The sequence below is a fragment of the Pollicipes pollicipes genome, unplaced genomic scaffold, assembly GCF_011947565.3.
Source record: "Pollicipes pollicipes isolate AB1234 unplaced genomic scaffold, Ppol_2.1 Scaffold_4002;HRSCAF=4701_pilon_pilon_pilon, whole genome shotgun sequence".
Classification (NCBI taxonomy): domain Eukaryota; kingdom Metazoa; phylum Arthropoda; class Thecostraca; order Pollicipedomorpha; family Pollicipedidae; genus Pollicipes; species Pollicipes pollicipes.
In genome coordinates, this window is record NW_023596420.1 from 36,781,241 (window position 1) to 36,805,770 (window position 24,530).

Sequence of the window (24,530 nt, forward strand, 5' to 3'; positions counted from 1 at the left end):
CAGCTGGCCATGAAAGCAAAAGTTGATTTCAAAAACGCAGCTCACGTCAATTGTCGCGCAGGGAGCCTATCCGCCAGTGAGGATCGCGGCCTTTGTTGTCAGAGACCATAGCAGTGTCTAAGTGTAGGGTTACGAGTAGGCCGCACGGTCCGTTTATGTTGCAGGGTGTCGGTGTCATCAGCTGCCCGCCAGCCTCTCTCTCCCGTCATCACCGTCCGGCGGCGTCTTGCTCACTTGGCATTCCGTGCGCCGTCGAGCTGATAAGACCGCCACACCCGGGGCCGTGCCAGTCCGCCCTCTCGGATCGGGGCAGCCGCCGCCCTCGGCCGGCCGGTCAGCTCTGATCGCTGCTGGACTACCGTCCTCGGCCTGGCTGGACCGCCAAGTCAGGACGGGCCGCCGCCGGCGCCCTTCCGGACCTGACGGCTTCTCCTCTCTCTCCCCGTCCGCCGGCGTTCTTTGTCCGCTGTCTGAGGCTGCGACGGGCCGCCGCCCGCCGCACGCGTGGCGGCGGAACCGCCGGCGGCGGTCGTCCCAGCCGCTATTGATCGCCGGGCGCCGCCATGTTGGCGTTCTCTGCGCGCCGGGTGTCTGGACCAATCAGCGGGCGGCGTCTCCTGGCCGCGCGGCCCGAGGATGACCCCGCCGAGGAACGCTAATCTGATTGGTTCGCATTGCAACACTTGGGCGCCAGATTTGCGGCAATCGTCTCGCGACGCGGGCTGTCGGCCGCCGGGCGCGGGGCGTGCCGAGCGGCGCCACCAGTTTGGATCTATAAAACTCTATCTTTCGTTCTAACGTCATTAGTCACCATTGGCTGCTTCATCATATGTCGCGCGGCACCGGGCCGAGCCGCCCGCCTGCATTAATGCCGCAAACCTGATTTGTGGCCTGTATCGGCGGCGACGGCGGCCGGTTCGGAGGCGCAGCGGCGGCCCGGCGGCCGCGACCCCATGGAGGGCTACCAGGTGCGGACGCCCGGCCTGGCCGACGACAGGGACAAGCGCAAGGTGGACGACTTCTCGGGCCTGTACGGCCTGGACAACACGCTCCGGCCGCACCCAGAGCACGCAGGTGAGACGCGCCCGCCGCGCTCGCGCCATTGCTATTGCACCGGTCGCTGCAGCGGCGTAACTCGATTCATTATTCTTGTTACCGAGTTACCTTAGTGAAACAATGCACTCTGAGGTGGCGGCCACGGCCAAACAGGTAATGCTATTGGCAGTGTTTGGTTACTTGCTAACGATATTCAATTATGAAGTGGAAGATTTGATCTGAAACGCGGGCAAACTTGATTACAATGTCAGAAATTTTAGCAACCAAGTTACTATAATGAATGAAATATTGGGCCAGACGAGTTCAAACCAGGTTTGCTGTGGTTGAAACTTGCGAGGGAGAAACTTTGAGATGAAATTACACGGATGTGTGGTGGATGTTGAAGCTTTGCTTTGCGAGAAATATGATCTTGTTGAGGCATTCTCGATGACGGCTTTACACCACGGCAATAAAATAGTCTACGTAAAATGTATTTATTGAGCAGTTGTTTACAGCATAAAATTTGTGAGCTTCCGACATGTTCTAAAAAGCAAAAGGCGCCAGCGAACAATCCCATTAACAAGGAAGCCACCATGATGAGACCGCCCATTGAGCGGATGTGAAATAAGCGTATCCTAATCACAGCAGTGCCGAATACATATTCCTTTATTTGTTGCACACAGTACGTTTTAGTTCTCCAGCTATGGATTCCACCGACCGCGCCTGAGAAGTCCCGGCGCAGGTTAGAGGTCACAGGTCCTCCTCTTCCTCTGCCCTTTCATGCCCAGTTCGCACTCTGTTCGCATTTTCTGCAGGCACACAAACTTGAAAACGAGCGTGAGCAGGATGGCGTCGCCCCACTGTGTCAACAGGCAGCCAAAACAGCATTTCTGCGCTTGCTATGCCCCCTCCGCTCAGTTAGTTCCAGCTGCGTAAAAGGCTGACATCGGGCCGGGGTATTCTTGCCGACGAGAATGTCTTGCCCAATCGGACGGTCACTGATGCTCGGAAAGCAATACGTCAGAATTCTATGATTGTGGGATCCTGGAATCTTTTGCTGGGGGGGGGGGGGGGGGGGGGGAAGCACCTCAGGCACATGCCTGAGCCAGGCCATGTAGGTGGCCGTAATTGTTATCCCGATCCGCCGGTTTTCGACGAACCTGTGGTCCAGCTATCCCTGCACTCATTCTCTACGTGTTCTATAACGCAGGCGATGCCTTGCGTTGTTAACAGCGATGGCTCGATGGTTGCCTGTTGCAGGAGGCGAGGGAGCGTTCAAGAAGCTGAAGACGGAGGGTGGCTCGGGAGGCGTGGCTGCCGGCCACAGCCCCACCACGTCCGCCTGCCCGACACCTGCCCGCAGGCGACACCGCACCACCTTCTCACAGGTCAGCGAGCTGGTCCGCGCCGCTCTCACCCCTGCGGGCGTGGCGGTAGGCAGAGGCCGCTTCGGCCGCCAGGGTGTGCAGTGAGGCCACGGCCGCGAGCTAGCGCACGCAGCTGCTCGACTTCCCCGGGTTCTCTCGATGAATGTTTTCTGACATCCAGTGATGAAGAGATTTTCCTTGATTGGGATGGGGTGTTATGCAGTCTGTGCTGCAGACAGGCGTGGGAAAATCATTTTTATATCCATGCAGCATTTGACGCAAAGTTATTTGGCTGGTGAAGATTATTCGCCATTCTGCGTGTGATTGATGTCAGGATATCGTACGAGTTCCGTCTGCTATTTCCACGAGCAGCCTACAAGAAGGAACCAGGTGAGGGTCACGCTCTGAAGCAACAGAACATTGCTGTATCTTATTGCATACCAGCAACACAGCATTGGAGAGGTTTTGATTGCAGGGTTGCAAGATCTAGCTGACAATTTTTTGGGCGAGTATCTTGAGAGTGGGGACTGAATTGCAGGATTTGAATGCATATGATTCCAAGGATTTAGCGAGCAAAACCAAACCGCAATCCTGGGTTTAGGAAACGTTCGTTACTTATATTTTTCTTCCTCGAAAGCGTTAATCACGCACATCGTTTGCGTGGTTTAAGCTCCTGCACAGCTAGTAAAACCCCTCACGGACTAGATAGCTGAGTGCATTTAGGATTAAACCGACGGCTGGACTCAAATGAGTAGAGACATTTCCAAAACACATAGGTCAGGATTGCATCAGATCCGACATTTTGCCGGCCCAAATGGATTGAAATGACCTGACAGACAGAAGAAGAAGACGAATATGGGCTAGTAAATGTCACAATATATGACAAGTACATATGGCGCGTGAAGTTAAGGTGAACTAAGCCGTCATCGACTGATGTTGAGTATTGAGTAAATTATATTTGCCTTGTATGGGTTAGACTACATTGGATTTAGCTTTCTTCATGCGGGCGGATGCGGAGCGGGTTGGATGCAAGACTAATGTATTGCATTGGGCTCGATCCTAGAAGTTCAATCATTGAAGGCCTCTGGCGGATAGCCCCCCCCCCCCCCCCGGCCCGGACATGTGACCTAGTCTTCTGGCGCAAGACGCTTGGAATTTCACATCACGTGTGTGTAACAGTTCTAAACTTTTGAATTAATTCTAGTACTCATTTTGTCTGGCTGGCTGCCGAGATCCGGCCTTGCATGGGCTTAATATGCATAACAGTTGTTGGGCCTACGCATTTCATGAACGTCTTCATAATTTACTCTTCCATCGCTTATGACATGAGCGCGCACTACAAAACAAACAATTTCCGGAGAGGTACATTCTGAACTACGCAAGCTAAGTTTAGAAAGCTAATTGTCACATCGTCCAGAATGCTAAATCCCAGGCGTCCGAAATCACTACGTAATATATCCGATCAACAGGATGGCGAGTTAAGATGGCATTGACAGTGGATGTAATTGTCACAAATAAAAGAGAGATGTCTTCGATGACAGCGAAACAAAGCACAAAACCCACATGCTCATGGCTATCTCGTCTCCGCACAGAGGCAACAAAACTGCATTTCAACGAGTATGTTTTGGAAATGAGCCACAGGTGTCTGAACGTTCGTATCATTTAGTATGACTTTCAAATCCAAAAGACGGTGTTGAAAACTAGCCGATGTTCATATGCGATGGCTTCAGCATCATCGGATCTGACCCAATCGAGCCTAGTGCAAAATTCGATTGTTTGAATGCCTACCTGAATTTGACTAAGTGAATCGACAAGCTCCGTTTATGTCTGTCTGAAACTGGATGGAAATGACAATGTTATACACTTGAGCACCCTTCTGTGGCTGTGCAGCACAATTGACCCCGAGGATCGCCTAGGAGGAAATCTCGTTGTGAAGGAGACGATGCTTCCTGCGCTGCTTTCCCGTACCGTAGAACGGAACGCCTAACACCATTCTCCGAACGTGCGTCTGACCGGCTGTCTGTGAGAATTTCGTTAGCCAGTCACAAAGGCCGCGTGGTTTGCCCTGAAAATTACACATTTTATGGGTTAAGCGTTTGAAACATAAGATCACGCCTGTCCGGTACCGCTGTCGGTCACAGCGCAGCGCGAGAGGGGTGTGTGCTTTGACACTTAGTGGTGCCACATTTTTCGTATACGTAGGAGAAACAAGTACTGCAAAGGTCAAGCCGCGGCAAAACATAAAAGCTCGAGCAACGATGCGTATGGGTCTCCCACACGTAGAAGAATGCCGATTGACGCAGGTACCGCAACGTTGAACAAGCTGAGTAACAGTTACATCAGACAGCACTTTCAGCCCTATTCCTCGTTTTCCTATTTCTTTATTCGCCAGTTTTATGTTTTGAATTTACTGCTCATAATCATTTTGATGAAGGCACGTAGCCAAAAAAATTAACACATCTATCTCTCCTTTCTCCAGCTTATTTGGCAAGCAGTAAGACAAAAAAAAACTCTTTCTTATGTAATTGTGGAGTGCTTCTCAAAAATGCACTCAACAACTTACGCAAGCCACTTAACACATTAAGCATTACTGAGATGCGAGCCACTATCATGTAGCAGGACGCGGTGCTGCCCCAACGACAACGACGACGACCCTTCGCATAACAAAGCAAACATGGACAACAGCTTAATCATATCTATTCGATGTTCCGAGTGGGCGGAACAGTATTGCACTTGTAATAGGTGCAAGTGATCCATGAGTATTGGCTGGCCCATAGGTGTTAATCAGAGATGAAGCCAAGGCGGCCACGGGACAATTCTCTCCTGACCGATGAGGTCAACACTAGATGTTGGCAATTTCGCACCAAGTTGGTCCATATAAAATTTGATGTTGCTCCTCCGTTAGAAAAACTGTGGCTGCGCGCCTACGTAAAGAGAGATCTGGGCCAAGCTATTGATACCAGTGAACATTGCCTGACTGGCGACGGAGCTAGCGGCACCGACAGCGTCGTCTGCTCGTGCCGCCAGGCACGCGGCAACCTCGTATAGAAACCCAAAGTATTGGGATGAGAAACCGGACAACGACATGGCTGTTTATCGGTACCAGAGGGCAACCCCATGTTGAAAACGCGCATGCGATCATCATGATATTATCTCGTGACGATAAACAAATATATGCCACATTTCATTCATGCAACGCCTCATGCTTAACGTAAATGGCATGTGCATCAAATGTTTCTTGAAGCGGAATTACGGTCAATGAAAATGATACCGACTAGGCTTACATTAAACGTTGCAGTACTTAAAAATAGTTGATATTGATGATTACGATCAATGTCTTCACCAGGAAATGCTTAAGTTTTTAACTACTATCTCCTCAAAAGGGATCTTGCCCCTCTCTGACAGGCACGTCCCAACACATGTGCTGCATATACAAGTAGCATGCATTTGATACGCGCCATTCAAAGTGCACGAATAAGGTGTGCTACCAACCAGAGAACACAATTACGCCACTTCGGAATCGTACAGAATGACGCGCGGCGTTTATCCCCTGAATACGGAGCTCGGCGCTCCGCCCCGATAGCGGAAAAAGCTGCATCGAAAACGGACACTTCTCTGACCTGCTCGCCGACCGTTAACATAAATGCTCCCAGCTCAGCCATCCATGATGTTGGGAGCTCTACGTGTTAATGTACTTTTTACAATTCACGCTTTTCTCATCCAATATTCAGTTGCCAATGTTTGTGAAAAACAGATAAACGAAAGGAGCAAGGCGTACAATAAGGGCTGAACGCGTTATAGGTTAGTGCCGGTAGCTGTTGGTTTCGAATTTACTCAACCTCACATATAACAACTGACAGACCGCTGACACAATCACCCACGCCATTCAGAAACTGGCAACAAAACGGCATGACGGCTGTGGCGCCACGCCGAGACGATTGTGTAAGATTGTGATTGTGATTGTGTAAGATTGTGCTCGGTACAGAGCACGATCCCAGTCTTGTGGCGTGCGCGCCGACATCTCCACCACCACGACGGCCGGAAACGCCTGCTGTTCTTCAGGGTGTCGGACCGGGTGGGTATAGTCTCTCCCGGTGTCTTGCCGCCTGTCGCTCGCGCTCTCGTGGTGCGGCGTGTCTCTCGCATACGGCACGCCGCTCCAATAAAAGCTACCCGTTGCGGCTGACGGGCAACAAGGGTTGTCATACTATTTCCTACCAGATGTACAAGTTGCCAGATTATGTATCATGGGCTACGATGCTGAAATGGCCGATCTTAGATGCACCAGGAGGTGATGGCCAAGCGAAGCTATCAAGCGAACAGTTCGGTGTATTACGAGAATACTGGACGTTTGAGGCAACGCTCACAGGCAGCGGTGTTAACTCACGTTCATGTTCATGTTCATATATTTCTTAACTTTCCACAAGATCCAGTGGCTTTTTTTAAAGTTACACGTCATCATTGATAAAAACGAACATAAAAGAGACAATGTGGACTCACCCCGAATAAGGGATTGGGGAGTCAATGAGACCCTACGATGTCGTGACATCCGTCCCATACCTTCAGGAGCCTCTTGGGAGCTCATTGCACGTGTTTTAACGCAAAAAGTGTCTAGCGTCTCTGGTTTCTGAGTCACTGAAAAATCGTTTCTAGAAAAATTGAACGGCAGATCTATTGCCGACGTGGACGGCGATCGACAGTGTGCTATTTTGTTTAAAGTGCTCCACATCGATAAATGGTCTATGAGTGCAAAAGGTTAGCCTTCTGCAGGCAAACGTGACAATGCGGCTTGCTGTGATATTGTCCCTGATCCAGACACGATAATCGCCACCCGTTTTTTCGAGGTGTGTCGAAATGATATCGAAATCTACTGTAAGGTTCGGGCTGTGGTCAACGCCACCCGTAGCCTTCCACTGTCCAGCAATGTTTCATCATCCGGCCAAGTACTGTACTGTCTGTGCTGGCTGTTATGCTGTCTAAGTACTATGTCATCTTCAATATATATGTATATATATATATATATATATATATTCATACTTAGATTTTCATATTATATAAAGATTACATGTAGATTACTCGTATATATAAATCATGCGTATAATAAGCCTTGTAAGAGGCAGCATGTTCGGCTCAGACCCCAGGTGCCGCATGAGGTTTTCACTCGCGTGATTCTTGAGAGATTTGTAACATTTTTGACCAGATGAGCCCAAATCAGCGTAACGAGCATAAGAGAACGTTATGAGAAGCCATATAAAAGTATTTATGGAGTCTGCGAGTGGTGGCCTGCGTGGGGGCATCATGACAAAGTAATCTATTCCAAAACACGCTGACTTGAGACTCACATAAATGCAAAAAAAAACTTTATATGCTGAAAGGACGCGCCATACTTTGGAATGCAAGCATTCTTAGGGTGATTGCAGCCACCGACGTAGGATCAAGATTTTAAATATGGTGGCGGTGATTTGGCATATTTGGTGTTTTAAAAAAATAAATCTATGTAAGTCTTAAGTCAGCTGTTACTGATAAACTGTGCACCGACTCGAAGAAGGATATTATTTCTTAACAAAAGATAACGAACTGTCCACATGGGAAACAGTACTTACCTGTAAAGTTTTCTTCTGATCTAGAAAGCATCAAATGGTGGCGGGGAAATTAGGGAAGCGTGTAACAACAATCCAGCAAAAATGGGTCTGAAGAGAAGGCAGCACGTCCCTATGTCTGGATCACTTGAGGAAGCCGTCATCTCAAGCTTATTGGTCATGGGCTGTGGGTTATCTAATGTGGTTAATTTAGCAAAAATCAGACGGTGAAATCAGGTAGCATGCTGCTACGGTTTTCAAGGTTTGACCTAACGTGCGCATCGTGGTTCTCAAAAAGTGATAGAAATGCGACACATATGGTAACTAACAGCTGAGGAAGGGCGGACGCATGGTGACCTCCGGGGCATGTGCCCTTCCTTTAACTACTATACTGATTAGATGTAAAAGTATGTGCGCAAATAAATGTTAACACAAGATTGCGGGTCGGACATAAAAAATACGTAAATCGAAAATGCGTGATATTGTTAACGCATTGCAACACCTTTCGCGCATCTACGGCACTTTAAAGTTGGTTTCCAGCGAAAAGCTTTGACTTGTATCCATTTCCTGTGCCAAAATCCTGCGTGAGCTTCTGCAGCTGAGTACTCGCAATAACCGCCATCCACGAATTTTGCGCGTCAGACCTTTTCAATGGTATCTTGAACTATCGCACTAGGTCATTAAGACGTCTATACTGAAGCTTTGTATATGTAGCTAATCACCATCTAAGAAAAAGGAGCTTTGGCTCAAATGTCCGACTTTACAGGTCAAGCACACATTAATCCTCGTCTTCCGGGCTAGACACGGCCAAATTGACTCTCCAATCTCATGGCATTTAACCGTTCCAAAGCCAGTCTCAGATCTCAGGGGCTGGCGCTAGGCAGAAATCAGAAGTGCTAGACATCAAAAGAATCATAGCTGACGCTGGGCAGCCGTGGTAGGGTGGATAAATTGTCAAAAATTAGTGCTCTAGGAGGAGAGCACTCTTGGATAAGCCGGCAGGCCTGCATCTATGAATAAGATTACAAATGATACTCGGCGTGCGCAGTTGAAAACAATGATCTCTGGCCTGTCATCAGCTGTCCGTTAATGACTGCCCTACAACCATTATTAAAGACAATGACGATTAGCGCAAAATGCGTTTTACCGTACGTCGTAGTAAGCTTTTAACACGTTGGTGTTGTCAGAGTGTTGAAGGTGAACGATCTCGTGGACGTGCAATAAAAGGCTATTGGCCCGCTGAGAAGCAGTGTTAAGTTAACTGGTCAAAGCTTTCGGTCCGACGGACACACCTGGACGCCCTGCTTCGATCTTACCTCCTTTGATTCCTATGTACATTTTCAGACCGTTTCCGCGCATGTTCCAAAACACGGCACCAAGGCGTGGGAAGTACGTAGCTTACTTAGGCCATCGGTCTTGCAAGCCAACTGCCAAGTGTAACGAACGAAGTACGAACAAAATCTCAAAGATATATTCAACTTTCCCAAGCAAGATCACCATTGTAATGGCTGAGATGTTCTGGGAAATACCGCTCCATACGACCAGGCGAGATATGGTAAAAGTCATGCCACTTTTACGGCTCCAATTGGGTCTAAATAGCTTTTCAAGAACTCGGTCGTTGTGGAACTTTTAACGTTTGAACTACGGTCTCCGGCGGAAAATGCAACAACGCCCTCGACCCTGGAAATACTTGACCGGCCTCTCGTCATATTACGTCATCATATGCCGCAGTAGGTCTTAATATTTGCACGAGCGTGTAATGCAAGTCTACCAGCCTGCTGTGATCCCATGCTTAGTCATTCAGTCAAAGCCTTTCGTCTGCCGGGCATTTACATCTTACCAGGTCACTTTCCACACATCTCTCAAAAAAGAGGTGTTCCTGACCCAAGAAGTATTTAGTTAACTTAGACCGGCGATCTCGCAAACTAGAGGGCAAACGTCACGAGCAAGCCAAAAAATCACCAGTGTGTTACAAATTTTCCCGAGAAAACTTCAGATATCATGACGATCTTGTCTAACATTGGTCAAAACGCAGATAGCCTGGAAAATGTGTTTCGTCCTTTCCCTTGCGACCAAATAGAATGCGGTCTTACCCCATTCAGGCCGGACCTTCAAGAACTCCGTCGTTATTGAATTTGCCCCTTCGACCCCTGATTTCTGGGAAACATGCAACAACATCGGTGCTAAGAAACTATATTGCCGCCGCGAAGGGTATCATATTCAGCTCTCTGATTTCATGGCATAATGAAAGTAAACATTAACGTTTTATTTAAGTGGAGAACACACCTGAAGCCAGCAGTAAATATACCGTGAAAAGCATGTTTCCTACTAATGACGTCATCACGGCTTGCTCCTGGGGTTATGCAGAGCTAGTTTGACATATTCGTGGCCGCTGAACGCAGACGAGGCTGGCCACGTGCCGCAAGTAAGGCGTAACCCTGCCGTAAGTCACAAATCTGTCGTCACAGACAATTCGCTTGGCACTGATGAAGCCGAGGCAGAAGCACGGTAATGTAACCCATAAATGTGTAACGCATCGCGTTAATTATGATGCTTGAAGAAAGAAATCGCCTTGATGCAAAAGGATAAGAAAATATATGCTCTCCTTTAGTATCTTGCAGGTAAGGAGCCCTTAAGCTACCTCTACTCAAAGCCATCCCTGGTCTTAATAAAAGAACGGTTCGACGCTATGGTTAGGCTCAACGGATGAGGTCGTTCTTGGAAAAATATCAAGAGCAAAGTTTTAAGTTATCCCTATGATGCAACAGCAGGAAAGAGACAAGGGCAATCAAAGAAACCTGTGTAGCCTGTGGCGTCCGCTGCTGGGTGACCTTAGGCTGGGGATACACCTGATCCTTATGCAGTCAAGTTATCTTTAGGAAAGGTTCGCAACCAATGGGTCATCGATGGTCAATGATAGGTTTGGTCAATTAGATACACATGAACACAAATTCATGCAGAAATGTGATGAAACGTGATAAGCGGCTATTGGCAACAACTCAGTGCACACGGACTCGGTTGTGGTGATAACAAGAGCAATCGCTGTGGTGATGACGAGAACAATGGCTGCGGTGATGACGAGTACAAGTGCCGTGGTGATGACGAGAACAATGGCTTTCAGACCTGCACCACTGAGTCCCGCACACCCGTCTCGTCCGTCATGACTATATGCCGGACGGCAGCTCAACATCTGCCTGTTTTCCCTGTCCAGGGGGCAAAACGGGGCGTGGAGTGCGGGCACCAAAAACAACAACAAAGAAAAACGCAGACGGAAACGTAGGGACGGGCTGGATGGCGCAGTCAAAAATTCAAAACGGAGACTTTTGTTTCTTTTTCATAGCAGGTAATTTTTTTGAGATGGTGGCCTCTTGTGTCAAAGGCTCTTCCGTCAGTGATTATGCGCGGTTAGGGGCTCGGATGCGCTGGAATTTTGTTTGAATAGAAATAAATCCTGCTTCCCTCACTTCACTCCAAGGTGGAAAAATAGCATACATCTGTCATATCCCGTCCTGTCCTTTACTTGATGCATCACGGTAAATGAGCCTAACATACAGTTATCTGCTGTGTTTCATTGAGGAAAAGCGCACGTTGTTTCCGTATCATACGCGGCAACCAAAGAAGTTGTGGCTGTAAAACAACAGCAGACTAAAGCTATATTGTTCGTAGGTGCTGTTATGGTTACAGCCGCGCCTATTGCATTGCGTAGTCATACCCAAAAGAGAAATGTCAACAAAGCTTTATGAATCGGCGACAATATACTTGCTCTTTTGGCAAATTTTACGGCGTATATATACATCTATTTCATCATTTCTTGTCTATATGTATACATATATATATATATATATATATATATATATATATATATATATATAGACAAGCAATAATGAAAGTCAACATTCGTCAGATATCACTGACATATTAGCTATATGCGCCGGGTTATCTTTTTGTCCGGGGTTCTCATTACCTTCTCTTTCCTCTTGTTCTCCAAAACAATCGAAATTAATGGATCATATTTCACTCCCAGTCTACGTTGACCTGCAGAGGGGGCGTATATGTACGCATCCACGCCACCTAAGAGTGAGATTCGTGTCGTCTTTCGGCCACCCAAATCGGTTCTGCCTGTCAGATGCCTTTACCCAGAAAGAGCGTTCTCCGAGAAACGGTGGGATTTAAATAATTCGCGTTGCACGCACATATTTGATTGATAACATAAATGGTACATCGATCAGGAAAAGTTCATGCTATTTTAAAGCTGCCCGCTGGTTTGGACAGATCAACACGTGCTTCATGTGGTCCCAACCTCGCTTCAGGCACTGCACCGCCCGATCCTTCCGTTCTGACATGACGGTTTGGCTCGTTTCCTATTTTAGAAGCTTTAAGTCTTTCGTATACACATTTTATGGCCAGCATAATTTTCAGACTCTAGGAGTACATTTTTGCGTCGCATACACCGCTCTCCACAAAAAAGAAAGCTGAGGTATGGATGTAGGAACAGAGCCGGGGAGGGCATGACCCCCTGCTTTTTGAGAATACCTTGTATCAACCCTATAACGATGCATGGAAGGAATCGACTTTAAGATTGGCAATGCCGCCCCTCCCCCTTCCCCAGTTTCCTGAGGCTTTTCTACCCTTAGTTGGGGAGGGGCGGGGCTTAGATCGAGAGAATGGGCAGGTTAGTTGTTCTGCTCCTTCAATGACGTAATTTTGGTGCAAACCTCTCTCTGATCCATTGTCTCGTCTCCTTCGCCGTGCGTGACGTCATATCATATCCTCCGTCGTGTGTGACGTCATATCATCTGGCTGAAGCCACCGGCGTGACAGGTCTTTACCTCAGATTATTTCAAAAGCCACCCAGGACCCCTCAAGGACGGCCAGGTACCGGCCGGCCGTCACGGTCACTGCAGCGTCTCGGTTGTCAGGGAACAGGGGGGGGGGGGGGGGGCAACGACGCCTCAGCCGTTGATAACGCACCGGGCTGCTCACTTTTCACCGCTGCGGCTGTGCTTCGCGAACCTCATCCGAAGCCTCGGTCCGGGAAACAGAGATGCGTTTCTGGCTTTTGATTTTGCCGCGTAAATTAAGGTGCGCCTTATCGCTGAACCAACTCCAACCGGCGGACAATGGATCACAGTGGCACAGCTGCACGAATCAAGCACTGTAAAAGCGTGCCTTATAATCGGTGGGTGAGGGCTTCTGATGCGAGCCTTTTTTGGAACCGGGCCAAGGTCTTGTCCTGCCATCCTCGACGCTCTGGCCCTACTGCAGCCTGTCTCATGCTGTCTTAAGTGTGCAGAAGGATGCCTTTATGGGGTCAAAAGAAGGACCTATTAGCACCTGCTCTAGTGAAGGAAGAGGCCTTATTATCCAGCTCTTTTTTAAGCTCAGTGATGCTCCCTTAAGCTGCTGGTAACGCGGGCTGCGAGGACAGGAACGGCGGCTGTGACCTTCAGTCTAAGATTGAAAATGGAAGGCCTGATCGAGATCAACTCAATCAGCAGCCCTGTTCGATTCAAATGCAACTTTTTGCTGCACCGTTCAGAGAAGCCACTGTCCGTACGTGACCGGTGTGAAGTGAGCAGGTACTGACGTCTTCCCGCTGGTGCCGAAGTCTGCCTGCCCGCTGGTGCTGACGTCTTCCCGCTGGTGCCGAGGTCTGCCCGCCCGCTGGTGCTGACGTCTGGCAGCCCACTGGTGCTAACGTCTGTCTGCCCGCTGGTACTGACCACTACCCGCTGGTGCTGACGTCTGTCCGCCCGCTGGTGCTGACGTATGCCCTTCCGCTGGTACTGACGACTGCCTGCCCGCTGGTGCTGACGTCACCCGCTGGTGCTGACGTCTGCCTGCCCGCTGGTGCTGACGCTGCCCGCTGGTGCTGACGTCTGCCTACCCGCTGGTGCTGACGCCTCTCTGCCCGCGCCTGCCACAGGAGCAGCTGCAGCAGCTGGAGGCGGCGTTCGCCAAGTCACATTACCCCGACATCTACTGTCGGGAGGAACTAGCCAGAACCACCAAACTCAATGAGGCACGCATTCAGGTAAGCTGCTCACCAGGGCGTGCCACTTGGCACAAATGCATCTTGTGCCAAGTGGCCGTGGCATAACAACGAAACGGTTATATTTTTATTCACAGCAGCATAACGTAAACTGCGTTGAAAGCTTTGATATCATGAAATTAAAGTTCAACTTACGCTAATCTATAACACATACAGGCCTATTCCACCAGAGTGAATACTGGACAACTTGTCCGTGGTGCTGGTGGCATGGAAAGGAAACAACAATCGGGCTGCAAGTTGTGAGAGAGCCCAGATCCTGAATGTTCAGTAAAACCGATTGGCTTCGCACGAAAGTCATATGAATTGTCGCTGAGCGTCCATTTTAATGATGGACAGTAAGATTAACAGCCCATGGCACAGTGCTGGGGCTAATGGGAAAAATCAACCGTCTTTTTCATACGATGAATTTCTTGTCAATCTACTGGAAAAAATCCTCATTAGCGAAGTGGCAATGCATAAAAGTCGGCCGCATAGCGTATTTATTTGCCGCAGTGTCCAGTCAGGCGCCTGCTGTTGCTGACGGCTGCTGCGCCTGCTGTTGCTGCATGATACTACGGAGATGAGGCATGCGCTTGGCGCGCTGAATGATGACATACATTTTACCATACAACACTGTGATATTTCATTTAATGCCACTCAAAACCATATCTTGATGCAGCTATGTCGCTTACCCACGAGCAGAGTACTTAAGAAAAGGTGACAAACTAGTTTGGGCTACTGATCGACAACACGTTCACATCCGTACAAGGGTGAAACACAGGGATATTCTGGCACTGTTTTTCGAGCGTTGCCTAAAGCCATAGTAGATGCGTAAGTCAGGTTTTTCTGATTGAATAACTTTACTAAATGAGAAACCCGGACCAGCTGATGAGAGGAACACACAAGACGTTTTCAAGCTCTGCTCGACACCTAGCGGACGCAGAAACAGGCCTGCCACGCGGAAGTGCCAGAGGCCACGAACCGACGGCCTTCCCTGCATACAAACTTCGACGCTAGCCTGGTCCAGCGAGGGCTGTTCTCTCGGCGCTGCGCCGGACTGCCGTGACGCAGCAGTTAACACACCTGGGAGTGTGGAGACGATTACATTACGTGATCGATGCAATTTTCCAACGGTTCGCCTGCCAGCTGCATGGTTGCGAGCAAATTATTCCACAAATGCTTCGGAAACTTGACGGCGAAAGCGCACAGCCAAAACCACGAACAAACGACATGGATGCGATAGCAACAGCAGCAGCGCATGAACTCTCAGACTCCATCCAGCAGTTTGTCCCATGTTATCGACTGCCCTTCGGCTGATACCTAAAGCCACAATGGTAGCACGATCGCCACTGATGGCACAGCCGACAGTGAATCTATGTGACCATTGATGGCACATCGACAGTGGATCCATGTGTCCACCGATGGCACATCGACAGCGGATCCATGTGTCCACTGGTGGCGCATCAACAGTGGATCCATGTGTCCACTGGTGGCGCATCAACAGTGGATCCATGTGTCCACCGATGGCACATCGACAGTGGATCCATGTGTCCACCGATGGCACATCGACAGTGGATCCATGTGTCCACTGATGGCACATCGACAGTGGATCCATGTGTCCACTGATGGCACATCGACAGTGGATCCATGTGTCCACTGGTGGCGCATCAACAGTGGATCCATGTGTCCACCGATGGCACATCGACAGTGGATCCATGTGTCCACCGATGGCACATCAACAGTGGATCCATGTGTCCAGACCGCAAACCGCCAGACGCACTCCACGCTAGCTGATAACTGTCCACATTACATTCCGGGTGCATAGCAGGCTGCCGAAGCGGCCGGATGACACACTTAGACCTGTGATTGATGAAGGAGACGGCTTGTGATGAGCCGCAGTCGATTGATGAAGGAGACTACTGGTGGTTAGCCGCAATCTTGTGATTGATGAAAGAGGTGACTTTCAGTCAGCAGTAGTCTTGTGATTGATGAAAGAGATGGCTTGTGGTTAGCCGCGGCCTTGTGAGTGATAAAGGAGACGGCTTTTTGGTTAGCCGCAGTTTTATGATTGATGGAGCAGGCGGCTTATGGTTAGCAGTAGTCCTGTGTTCGATGAAGGAGACGACTTGTGGTTAGACGCATATCAGCCCGACAGAATCACTGAAGACTCTTATTTGCGGGGCGTCGTACGGAAAAATTGCCTTGGAAGCCTGTACAAAGCACCCAGACCAACGCGATGAAGTATTTCACTCGAATACGCAGCATTTAACTACGAAGCGCGTCTTTTTGCGTTCCCAAATACCGCACCGCAACACGGCTTTTTTTGAAAGTGTGCATGTCTCTTCTCATTTTTAACCATCATAAAATAACGTTTTGGCAAACAGTGAAGGAGTACATAGCATTTTCACACACAGTTCGAGTACACACACAATTCGCTTCACCTTGTTCAGAGCATTCTGTCTTGGGCTAATATATTTTTATACAACGTTAAAATATTTTGTATCGCTTAAGGCGAGTGAGCGAAGAGGTCGAACACACATGGACGAACGTTTCCACACAAGTGGTTACGTGCACGCACGTCCTGCATCCAAGGTATGGTTATCATGGCACCTTTGCATACGACAGTGATGCAACAATAATTTGCTTAAAATCGGTCCCGCTTCCCCGCGTAAATTATCGTAATAACTACTCCATCAGCAGTCGTCGGGAATCTTCCGTTAGATAGCTTTGCCATTTTATCCTGTACCCAGAAGGCAAACTGATGTCTGAGACGTTCCATCTAAATGACTAATCGAACCAAATAGGGGCCATCTCGGAATGCAATCCAATTTTTGTATGGAATCCTGTTTTGAGGCAACAGTAGGGTTCATGTATCAATGTTTTGCGACATTCATTTGAAAATGAATTTGACATTAAACAATCTCCAATCATATATACCATGTACAGTCATCTGAAAACGGACGGAACGGAACGGAACGGAAGGAGCGTGGAAAGGTTGCGCGGTCCGTGCAGGCATCACGCCCTTGCACATTACAGTGACCGCGTTTGCATTAAATCGCGCTTCGAAAATGAGTCGTCAACTCGCAGGGAGCCCGAAAGCCCCAGAGCGGCCAGTGTTGTGCTTGAGACTGAGTGACCACCTGGGCGGCATGGAGCGACCTGACCCCTCACGACCTCCTCTTCCCCCGGCTGCTCGCGAAGGCCGCCGACCGTCTGTTCGGCACTCCCGCCGCTGACGGGCGTACTCGGCCGCTCCTCCAATCAGCGCGTATTGATCGCGGCGAACGCCCCGTGACGTCACGGGCGCGAGCCGTCTCGTGCCCCCGGGGCCAAATTCGGTTAGCCCGGACACCGGCGGCTGTAATTGGCTTGCGCCGGCTCGTTATCGGCCCCCGACGTCTGGCCGGCCGGCCGGCCGGAGCCGCCGCAGAAAGTACAACACCTCAGAGAGCGACCGGACGGCGAGAAAATGGCTGCCGCGAGCCCGCCCCCTGATGAATGCCCGGAGGTGCTGGGGCAAAATACGGCCAACAGCGGTCCGAAATCCACACAGCTGAATTTACGACGCGACTGCGCGAATCTAGCGTGTGCGTCAGAGGTGGTGATGACTTCTTTGTCTCGCGCGTGATTTTGACATCCCTGCCGCCCAGGCGTCAAGTCTCTTATTGGTTCTGCCGAATCCCGCTCCAGTTTTATACTTGTTCGAGCTTCTTTAGGTTCCAGGCTCTCCAGCGATCCACCGGCTCGATACTTCAGGCTTTCCACCGGTATTACGAAAGGAGCCTGTCTTGTGCTCCTCGGGTGTGGCTATGAGCCCGCCAGCCGACTTGTGTTAGGCGCGCGACCAGTCCCGTGTTAGCAAGATTTTTAGTCAATCTCTCGTGAGCCGATTCGTGAAAAAAATGTCGAGGATCAGGCTAGGCCATTAGGAAGGTAGGCTTCCTATATGCATAGCGTTTAGTGCTTATTGGTGTTTTCTACGAAAGAGGTTATCGGTGTTTGCCCCCTTATGCTCCCTAACGCTGTCCAATTCAGGTTGAGTGTAAGTTGGACCAAATCTGGAACCGTGACTTCACCGAGCACACAGTCGCTCGCCGTGTTCCCAACAGCTGCCGACGCCATACTGATGTCCCCCGCGTTGGTCAGCGGTGGTTCTGACCTCTGGCGCGCCCCTCAGGTGTGGTTCCAGAACCGGCGGGCCAAGTACCGCAAGCAGGAGAAGCAGCTGCACAAGGCGCTGGCGCCGTCGGCGCTCGGGCCCTGCAACACGGCCCTGATGCGCAACATCTACCCTCCGTCCAGCCGCGGCTACCAGCACTACCCGACGGCGCATCAGTCATTCAACAGTATGAACCGCTACCCACAGATGGCGGCCACGTCGTACCCGACCATGGCCCAGCCCTTCGCCATGGGTCACTCGACACACAACATGACCGCCGTCAGGAATGACATGGGTGAGTGGTTTGTGGTGCATGCGTGTGAAAGCGACTGCGAGCTAGTGGCCTGAACTGAGCCAACGCCGTAGATTGCAGGCCACGGTATTGTCTAGTCAGCCGTTGTGTCATACCAACCATCGGTCAGTGGCGTTATGTCAGTGGCAGTGGCAGTGGCAGTGTCAGTGGCACTCGCCCAGAGTCAGGTCTTGCATCGTCAAACGTCTCATCGCGTTGAAATCCCACTGCAGCCAACAACTCTCTAGGGTTCGGCCACCGAGCCGTCTATTCTTTTCATCGGCCTCGTCTGGTTTACAAGGCACTGCTGCAATAGATGCCAGACGCTACTGGATTACTTGAGGAGAAAGCTCGGGTTCAGAGGCCAAGGTTGCAGCATAATCCCATGCATAGCTTACTCCTCCTCCTTGCCTCGGGTGGACCAGGTCTCTTCACCTCTCCACCTCTTGAGCGGCGGCGGGCGCGTGGCCCATTTCACCTGCCAGATCGGACTGATTGGCAGTGTGTCGTGGGTTCGCTGGCGGCGATGACTGGTTGTTTGTTTTTGATTATTGTTGGGAGAGGCGCTTGTCTTTGGACCTTCTGCTTTTGCACCAATCCACTGAGCATATCGTGCAGTGCATCATGCTCATAATCGGAAATAAACAACATCAGCCCCCACGCAAGCTCTCGCATGGTCAGAAGGGATCAATATAGCCTAACATACTAATTCAGTCGAGTCCCGAAAATAACAAATCAGCTATATGCAGCTGAACAGCGAAACCGCTGTTAGGTATATATAGGTATATATTCGCCTTCTGTGCGCAACGCTCAATATCATTGCACCACATGGTCGTGTCGGAGCTGCCTAAGTCTGTCCACACCGAGAAATCTCAGCAGCGCCAGCCACTGGCAGGGTTATAGCGCGGTAGTGGACGCAGGGATCTGGTGGCCAGAGTCCCGGCCGAGGCAGCCCCCCCCCCCCCCCTTCTCCCTCCCAGGCCTTACCTCGGGAGCGGTACCCCATCAGCGACGCGCGGCATGGCTGTGTGAGGTGACAACACAGGTAACTCCGCTAAAACTCTGAGAACACAGAGCGGGCTTCATTCAGGTAAACCATCTGAACAACCACTTTCTTTACGGAATCTGGTCTGTTGCAACACTGCATTCATTACGTTTTCCTAACGTCGCACGTGACTTGCATATAAAATCAGATGCTTCTGCACCCTGCAAACCGGTGCAACAGAACCACTGTTCTGCTGCGCTGTTGTCGGCCACTGAAGAATGCTGGGATGTGTTAGTTAATTTGGACGTAGTACTTCCGCACCTGATTAACGCCTTTTCGGCTGTGGCTTTGCTGGTACGAACAATGTCTCAGTGCTGCACCGCACCTTAGTTCGGGTGGAGGGCCTTCACCAGTGTCTTAGTGCTGCAGCGCAGTTTAGTTCGGGTGGAGGGCCTTCACCAGTGTCTTAGTGCTGCAGCGCACCTTAGTTGCGGTGGGGGGCCTTCGCCATCGGGTCAGATCGACCAACAAAATGAACAGGACGCTCTTCCAAAGCCTCTGCTACTAGCCAAGGCCTCTGCTCTCATTCATTTTGTTGGCGATTTCAGCAGCTCGAAAAAAGCTGAAGTCATATAGCACGATTTTGTTCAATTTCCAGATTTCGCTTATCCTTTATCCAGCCTGACAACAGGCTACTTCCCTGAAGCCCGTTCGCCCGTTCTCCCGTTCGCCCTCCCTGTGGTTGGTTTGGGGCTCGCTGTACTCCCTGAGGGAGCTTATACTTCATAGATCCATAACAGCTCGACAGCTCATAGTGCTGTCGAGCTTATCACTCGACAGCACTCCCTGAGAACGTCTTCGTTTGCTGAGGCTCAGCAATACTTCCTAAAGTCCGGTTGTGCTTCCTTAAGCTTGGCTGTCTTTTCTCGACCTGGCATGGCCCTTAACTGCCGAATGCCTGACGACGGACTCCCCTCTCTGTCACCTGCGAAGCTTGGCTGCTGTCATGGAGACCTGACTGTCCTTGCTGAGTGCTAGACGTCGTTATGGAGACGAGGCTCGGTTCTGCTCGGGCCTGGGGGTCCATCCTGCTGTACTCGGGTTCCACGCAGTCGGACGCCTGACAGCCCGCTTCCTGTTGCAGGCATGCCGATGGAGGACGAGTGGTACAACAAGTCACTCACCGCGCTGCGCATGAACACCAGCCATCACCCAAACTTGTCTGCTCCTATGCTCCAGTACCAAACGTGAACGAGGGCGCCGAGCTGGGCTTCTGGTCGTGGGGCGTGCCGCCGGCCGGCGCGCCGCCGCTGGCGCCGGCCGAGCTGCCGTACGCCGCCGGCGCGCCGCCGGCCGGGCCGGCCGCCCCCGCCAGCGGCACGCCCTCGAGCGATGAGGTCTGACCCGCACCGCTGGAGCATGGGAGTAAAACTAAATCAAAACGGGCCGCGATTGCCCCGGGCGCGCCGCGTTCGCCCCCGGGCGCGCCGCGCGCGGGTTCGATGTGCGTCTGACCGGCACGTCTGTCGGTCGGGACGCGGGCTCGGGCTGAGAGGTGGCCCGGGCCGCCGGGCTGTCGTCTGGCTGGACGCCGTGTCGGGACGGGCCCGACCGGCCGCTCGGGATGCGGAGGACTGTGGCGGACGGCGGGTCCCGCGTGCGCCCTGCCCGGCCGTGCGTCGCCGACAGGGTCGGCCGCCGGGTCGGTAGTCCTAACCACAGTGTGAATTACATCGAACTCCCCTGAATGTTTAGCCTAGAGTGAATGCTTCGTTATCTATCCCGGCTTCGCCGTCTTATTGTCTGTGCAATAACTCTCCCGAACGCTCTAGCTCTCGCTCTAGTCATCTGTTAGCGGTTCGATGTTGGGGGGATGCACGGTCCGTCTCGGAACCCTCCGGGGCGGCGCTCCGAGACGTGTCCGTATTGTTCGGCGGCGTTCCGTTCCGTGTAAAACTCGGTACTTGGTACAATACATCCCTGGATCCGGAGTTCGGGCCTTTGAGCGCTTTAGAAGAGAGATTTTCACTCAGTGGTCATGTGGGCTGAGGTATTGACGGGAGACATTGATTCCCATCCCACAGATTTAAGTCATTTTCTTCATGAAGTCATGAAAAGATATCGCAAGTATCAAATCCTTCGCTCACAAAACGGCATTGAAAGCATTTTCCATCGGTTAAACGCCACAGCCGTGTCAATCGTTGCCTTGTATGTTCGTCCTGGACTCCCGCAGGCGATACGTGGATACAGGAACCTACAGCCAGGGGAGTATGCCCTTTGACAATTGGTGGAAGCTTAGCGTCAGTTCCATACTGACGTAATTACAAAAAAGCTAAGAACGGTCTTGTATCCAATTTCGGGTGATTCTTCACCCTCGAGGAGACGTACCAGAAATGAGCCTGAGGTTCTAATGAGCCTTTTCACAATGACGTTTATTCTCCTGGTATTTATTTAGTTTCGCCGCATTTCGCGGGTACGTAATTCTGAAATGCACGAAAGATGATAAGCAAAGGTTGAAGCCTATCGTTTGTTGTAAAAAAGCTGTCAACTGTCAAAAACGATAGAAGCGTTTTTGTTTCATCAAGTAACTTGTAGTCATTTTACTCATGTGTATTTGGTCCCATGCCACCAAGTAAATAATTGCCGCAAATGGAAAATGACGAATAAGACGCATGACAATAAGACAAAAAACGGTTCCGGAGTTAAAATTTCGGCTATTTTGAGGGTCCTCACGACGAACCATGGGTACCACTGTTGCTCATCCTGTGATTGGAGCATTTCAAATTTGGTGCCACATGATATCCATGCCTAATGCTTGCACAAAAATGGCTATGGCCAGTCAAAGCTGTGAAAGACGCCTGGAACAACTACAGAGTCATGCACTGACGCCATCCTGCATGCTTCAGATAGGTCCACGCTCATGATAAACGGAGGAGTAACTAGATATAGAACATCGCTCGTTGAACACGAAGGACGTTGTTCACGACATGAAAGTTATCCTATCCAGCAACACATCTTTTGTGTTGAACTGGGTGACTGTAGAGGTGAGGCGTTTGTTGAGGCAATGCATTTGGGCCATCAATGAGTTCTACACGTCCGTCTGTGCCAAGAATTGGGAGCATTGTGCTGATCTCAGCTGGTAGTTATCCCGAGCCTATTATCCATGCAACTAGACGCAACTGTCTTATGATATTGTCTCTCATGATCTCTCTCTCTCTCTCTCTCTCTCTCTCTCTCTCTCTCTCTCTCTCTCTCTCTCTCTCTCTCTCTCTCTCTCTCTCTCTCTCTCTCTCTCTCTCTCTCTCTCTCTCTCTCTCTCTCTCTCTCTCTCTCTCTCTCTCTCTCTCTCTCTCTCTCTCTCTCTCTCTCTCTCTCTCTCTCTCTCTCTTCCTCTCTCTCTCTCTCTCTCTCTCTCTCTCTCTCATGATATCCTCTCTCATGATCTCTCTATGATATATACTTATATTCTTAACCTTTCTACACTTCACACAGACTCCAGTGTGTTTTCTTCGTCAGTTGACGCTGGCCGGTGTGCATCACAAGGCGAACATCAGGCTTATGTCAGCTCCAGCAGACCGTCGCCGGGCTTTGTTCGAACAGCCGGCTTTGGAGGACCGACACTGTCTTCTGAGTTAAAGGTCCGGCGGTGAGACGGGGGGTCGTATACTTCTAGTATGTATAGTCTATACGTATATTTCGTATACTCGTAGACGGGTCGTCGTACTTCTTCCAGACGTCGTCAGTTCTGCGCACGTTTACAGGCCACGGTATGACTCTGCGGCTGATAAGAACCGCGAGTGTTGCTGGGGCCCCCTGCTCACTTATGACAGATCGCAACCGTGCGCTCACGCTCGCTGATGATTGCTACGCCTGGCATATTACATTGCCTCGAGCTCGCTGATGATTGCTGCGCCTGGCATATTACATTGCCTCGAGCTCGCTGATGATTACTACGCCTGGCATATTACATCGCCTCCAGCTCCCCGATGATTGCTACGCCTGGCATATCACATCGCCTCCAGCTCGCCGATGATTGCTGCGCCTGGCATATTACATCGCCTCCAGCTCGCTGATGATTACTATGCCTGGTATATTACATTGCCTCGAGCTCGCTGATGATTACTACGCCTGGCATATTACATTGCCTCGAGCTCGCTGATGATTACTACGCCTGGCATATTACATTGCCTCGAGCTCGCTGATGATTACTACGCCTGGTATGTTACATTGCCTCCAGCTCGCTGATGATTACTACGCCTGGCATATTACATCGCCTCGAGCTCGCTGATGATTACTACACATGGCATATTACATTGCCTCCAGCTCGCTGATGATTACTACACCTGGCATATTACATTGCCTCGAGCTCGCTGATGATTACGACGCCTGGCATGTTACATTGCCTCGAGCTCGCTGATGATAACTACGCATGGCATGTCACATTGCCTCCAGCTCGCTGATGATTACTGCGCCTGGCGTGTTACTTGCCTCGAGCTCGCTGATGGTTATCACACCTGGCATATTACATAGCATGACATACCGTACATGTGGGTGCAGTTTGCTCAGCACCTTGATGTGTTGCATGATATACGCATGTGCGACAATGGCAGTAAACATCACACACATCACGTAGTGCTTTCGTCTATTCCTTGCAGCCAGATAGAGCTGACGATGGCGCCTTTTACCCGTACTGAGAGTGTTTGTGCACTGCGGACAGCAATAAAGATAACAACACTTGCATCACTACGGAACACCGCATTTTTGCACGCTGATACACAGCCATGTAATTCATGGCCTCGTCATCGACAGTCGGCTTAGCCGAAGCTGTAAATTTTCAAACGCTGATGCGCACTGACACCCCACGTGCTCCCAGAACGGGCCGCTTAGCATAGTCCAGCACATTTTATCAAGCATCCATTGATTACCCATGCAAATCGTTCGGCATTATACCACCAGAACTTCAAAGACAGAAGTTCAGCACGTGCACAGGACCGGGCGCTGAATAAACTCCCTCGCCGCTCCCGCTTTTAGCGTCACCTATTGATAGATGGGATCCGCCCGCCATCTGTTGGTGGCGCCACG

General features: G+C 50.5%; 1 protein-coding gene across 1 annotated transcript; it reads left to right on the plus strand.

Moving 5' to 3' along the window:
• Positions 1-714: 714 nt before the first annotated feature.
• On the plus strand, positions 715-20,727 carry LOC119093831 (homeobox protein prophet of Pit-1). Its single transcript, XM_037216843.1, has 5 exons — positions 715-1,074; positions 2,296-2,423; positions 13,908-14,015; positions 18,190-18,466; positions 20,593-20,727. The coding sequence occupies exons 1-5, from the start codon at positions 954-956 to the stop codon at positions 20,697-20,699; spliced, it is 741 nt and encodes a 246-aa protein (XP_037072738.1). The 5' UTR covers positions 715-953; the 3' UTR covers positions 20,700-20,727.
• The last annotated feature ends 3,803 nt before the right edge of the window (positions 20,728-24,530 follow it).

What these genes read in the sequence shown, in the direction of transcription:
- LOC119093831 (XM_037216843.1), top strand. Translation starts at nt 954, where the DNA reads ATGGAGGGCTACCAGGTGCGGACGCCCGGCCTGGCCGACGACAGGGAC. An exon ending in ACCGCACCACCTTCTCACAG is followed by an intron (nt 2,424 to 13,907) that starts GTCAGCGAGCTG and finishes CGCCTGCCACAG; the next exon opens with GAGCAGCTGCAGCAGCTGGA. An exon ending in TCAATGAGGCACGCATTCAG is followed by an intron (nt 14,016 to 18,189) that starts GTAAGCTGCTCA and finishes CGCGCCCCTCAG; the next exon opens with GTGTGGTTCCAGAACCGGCG.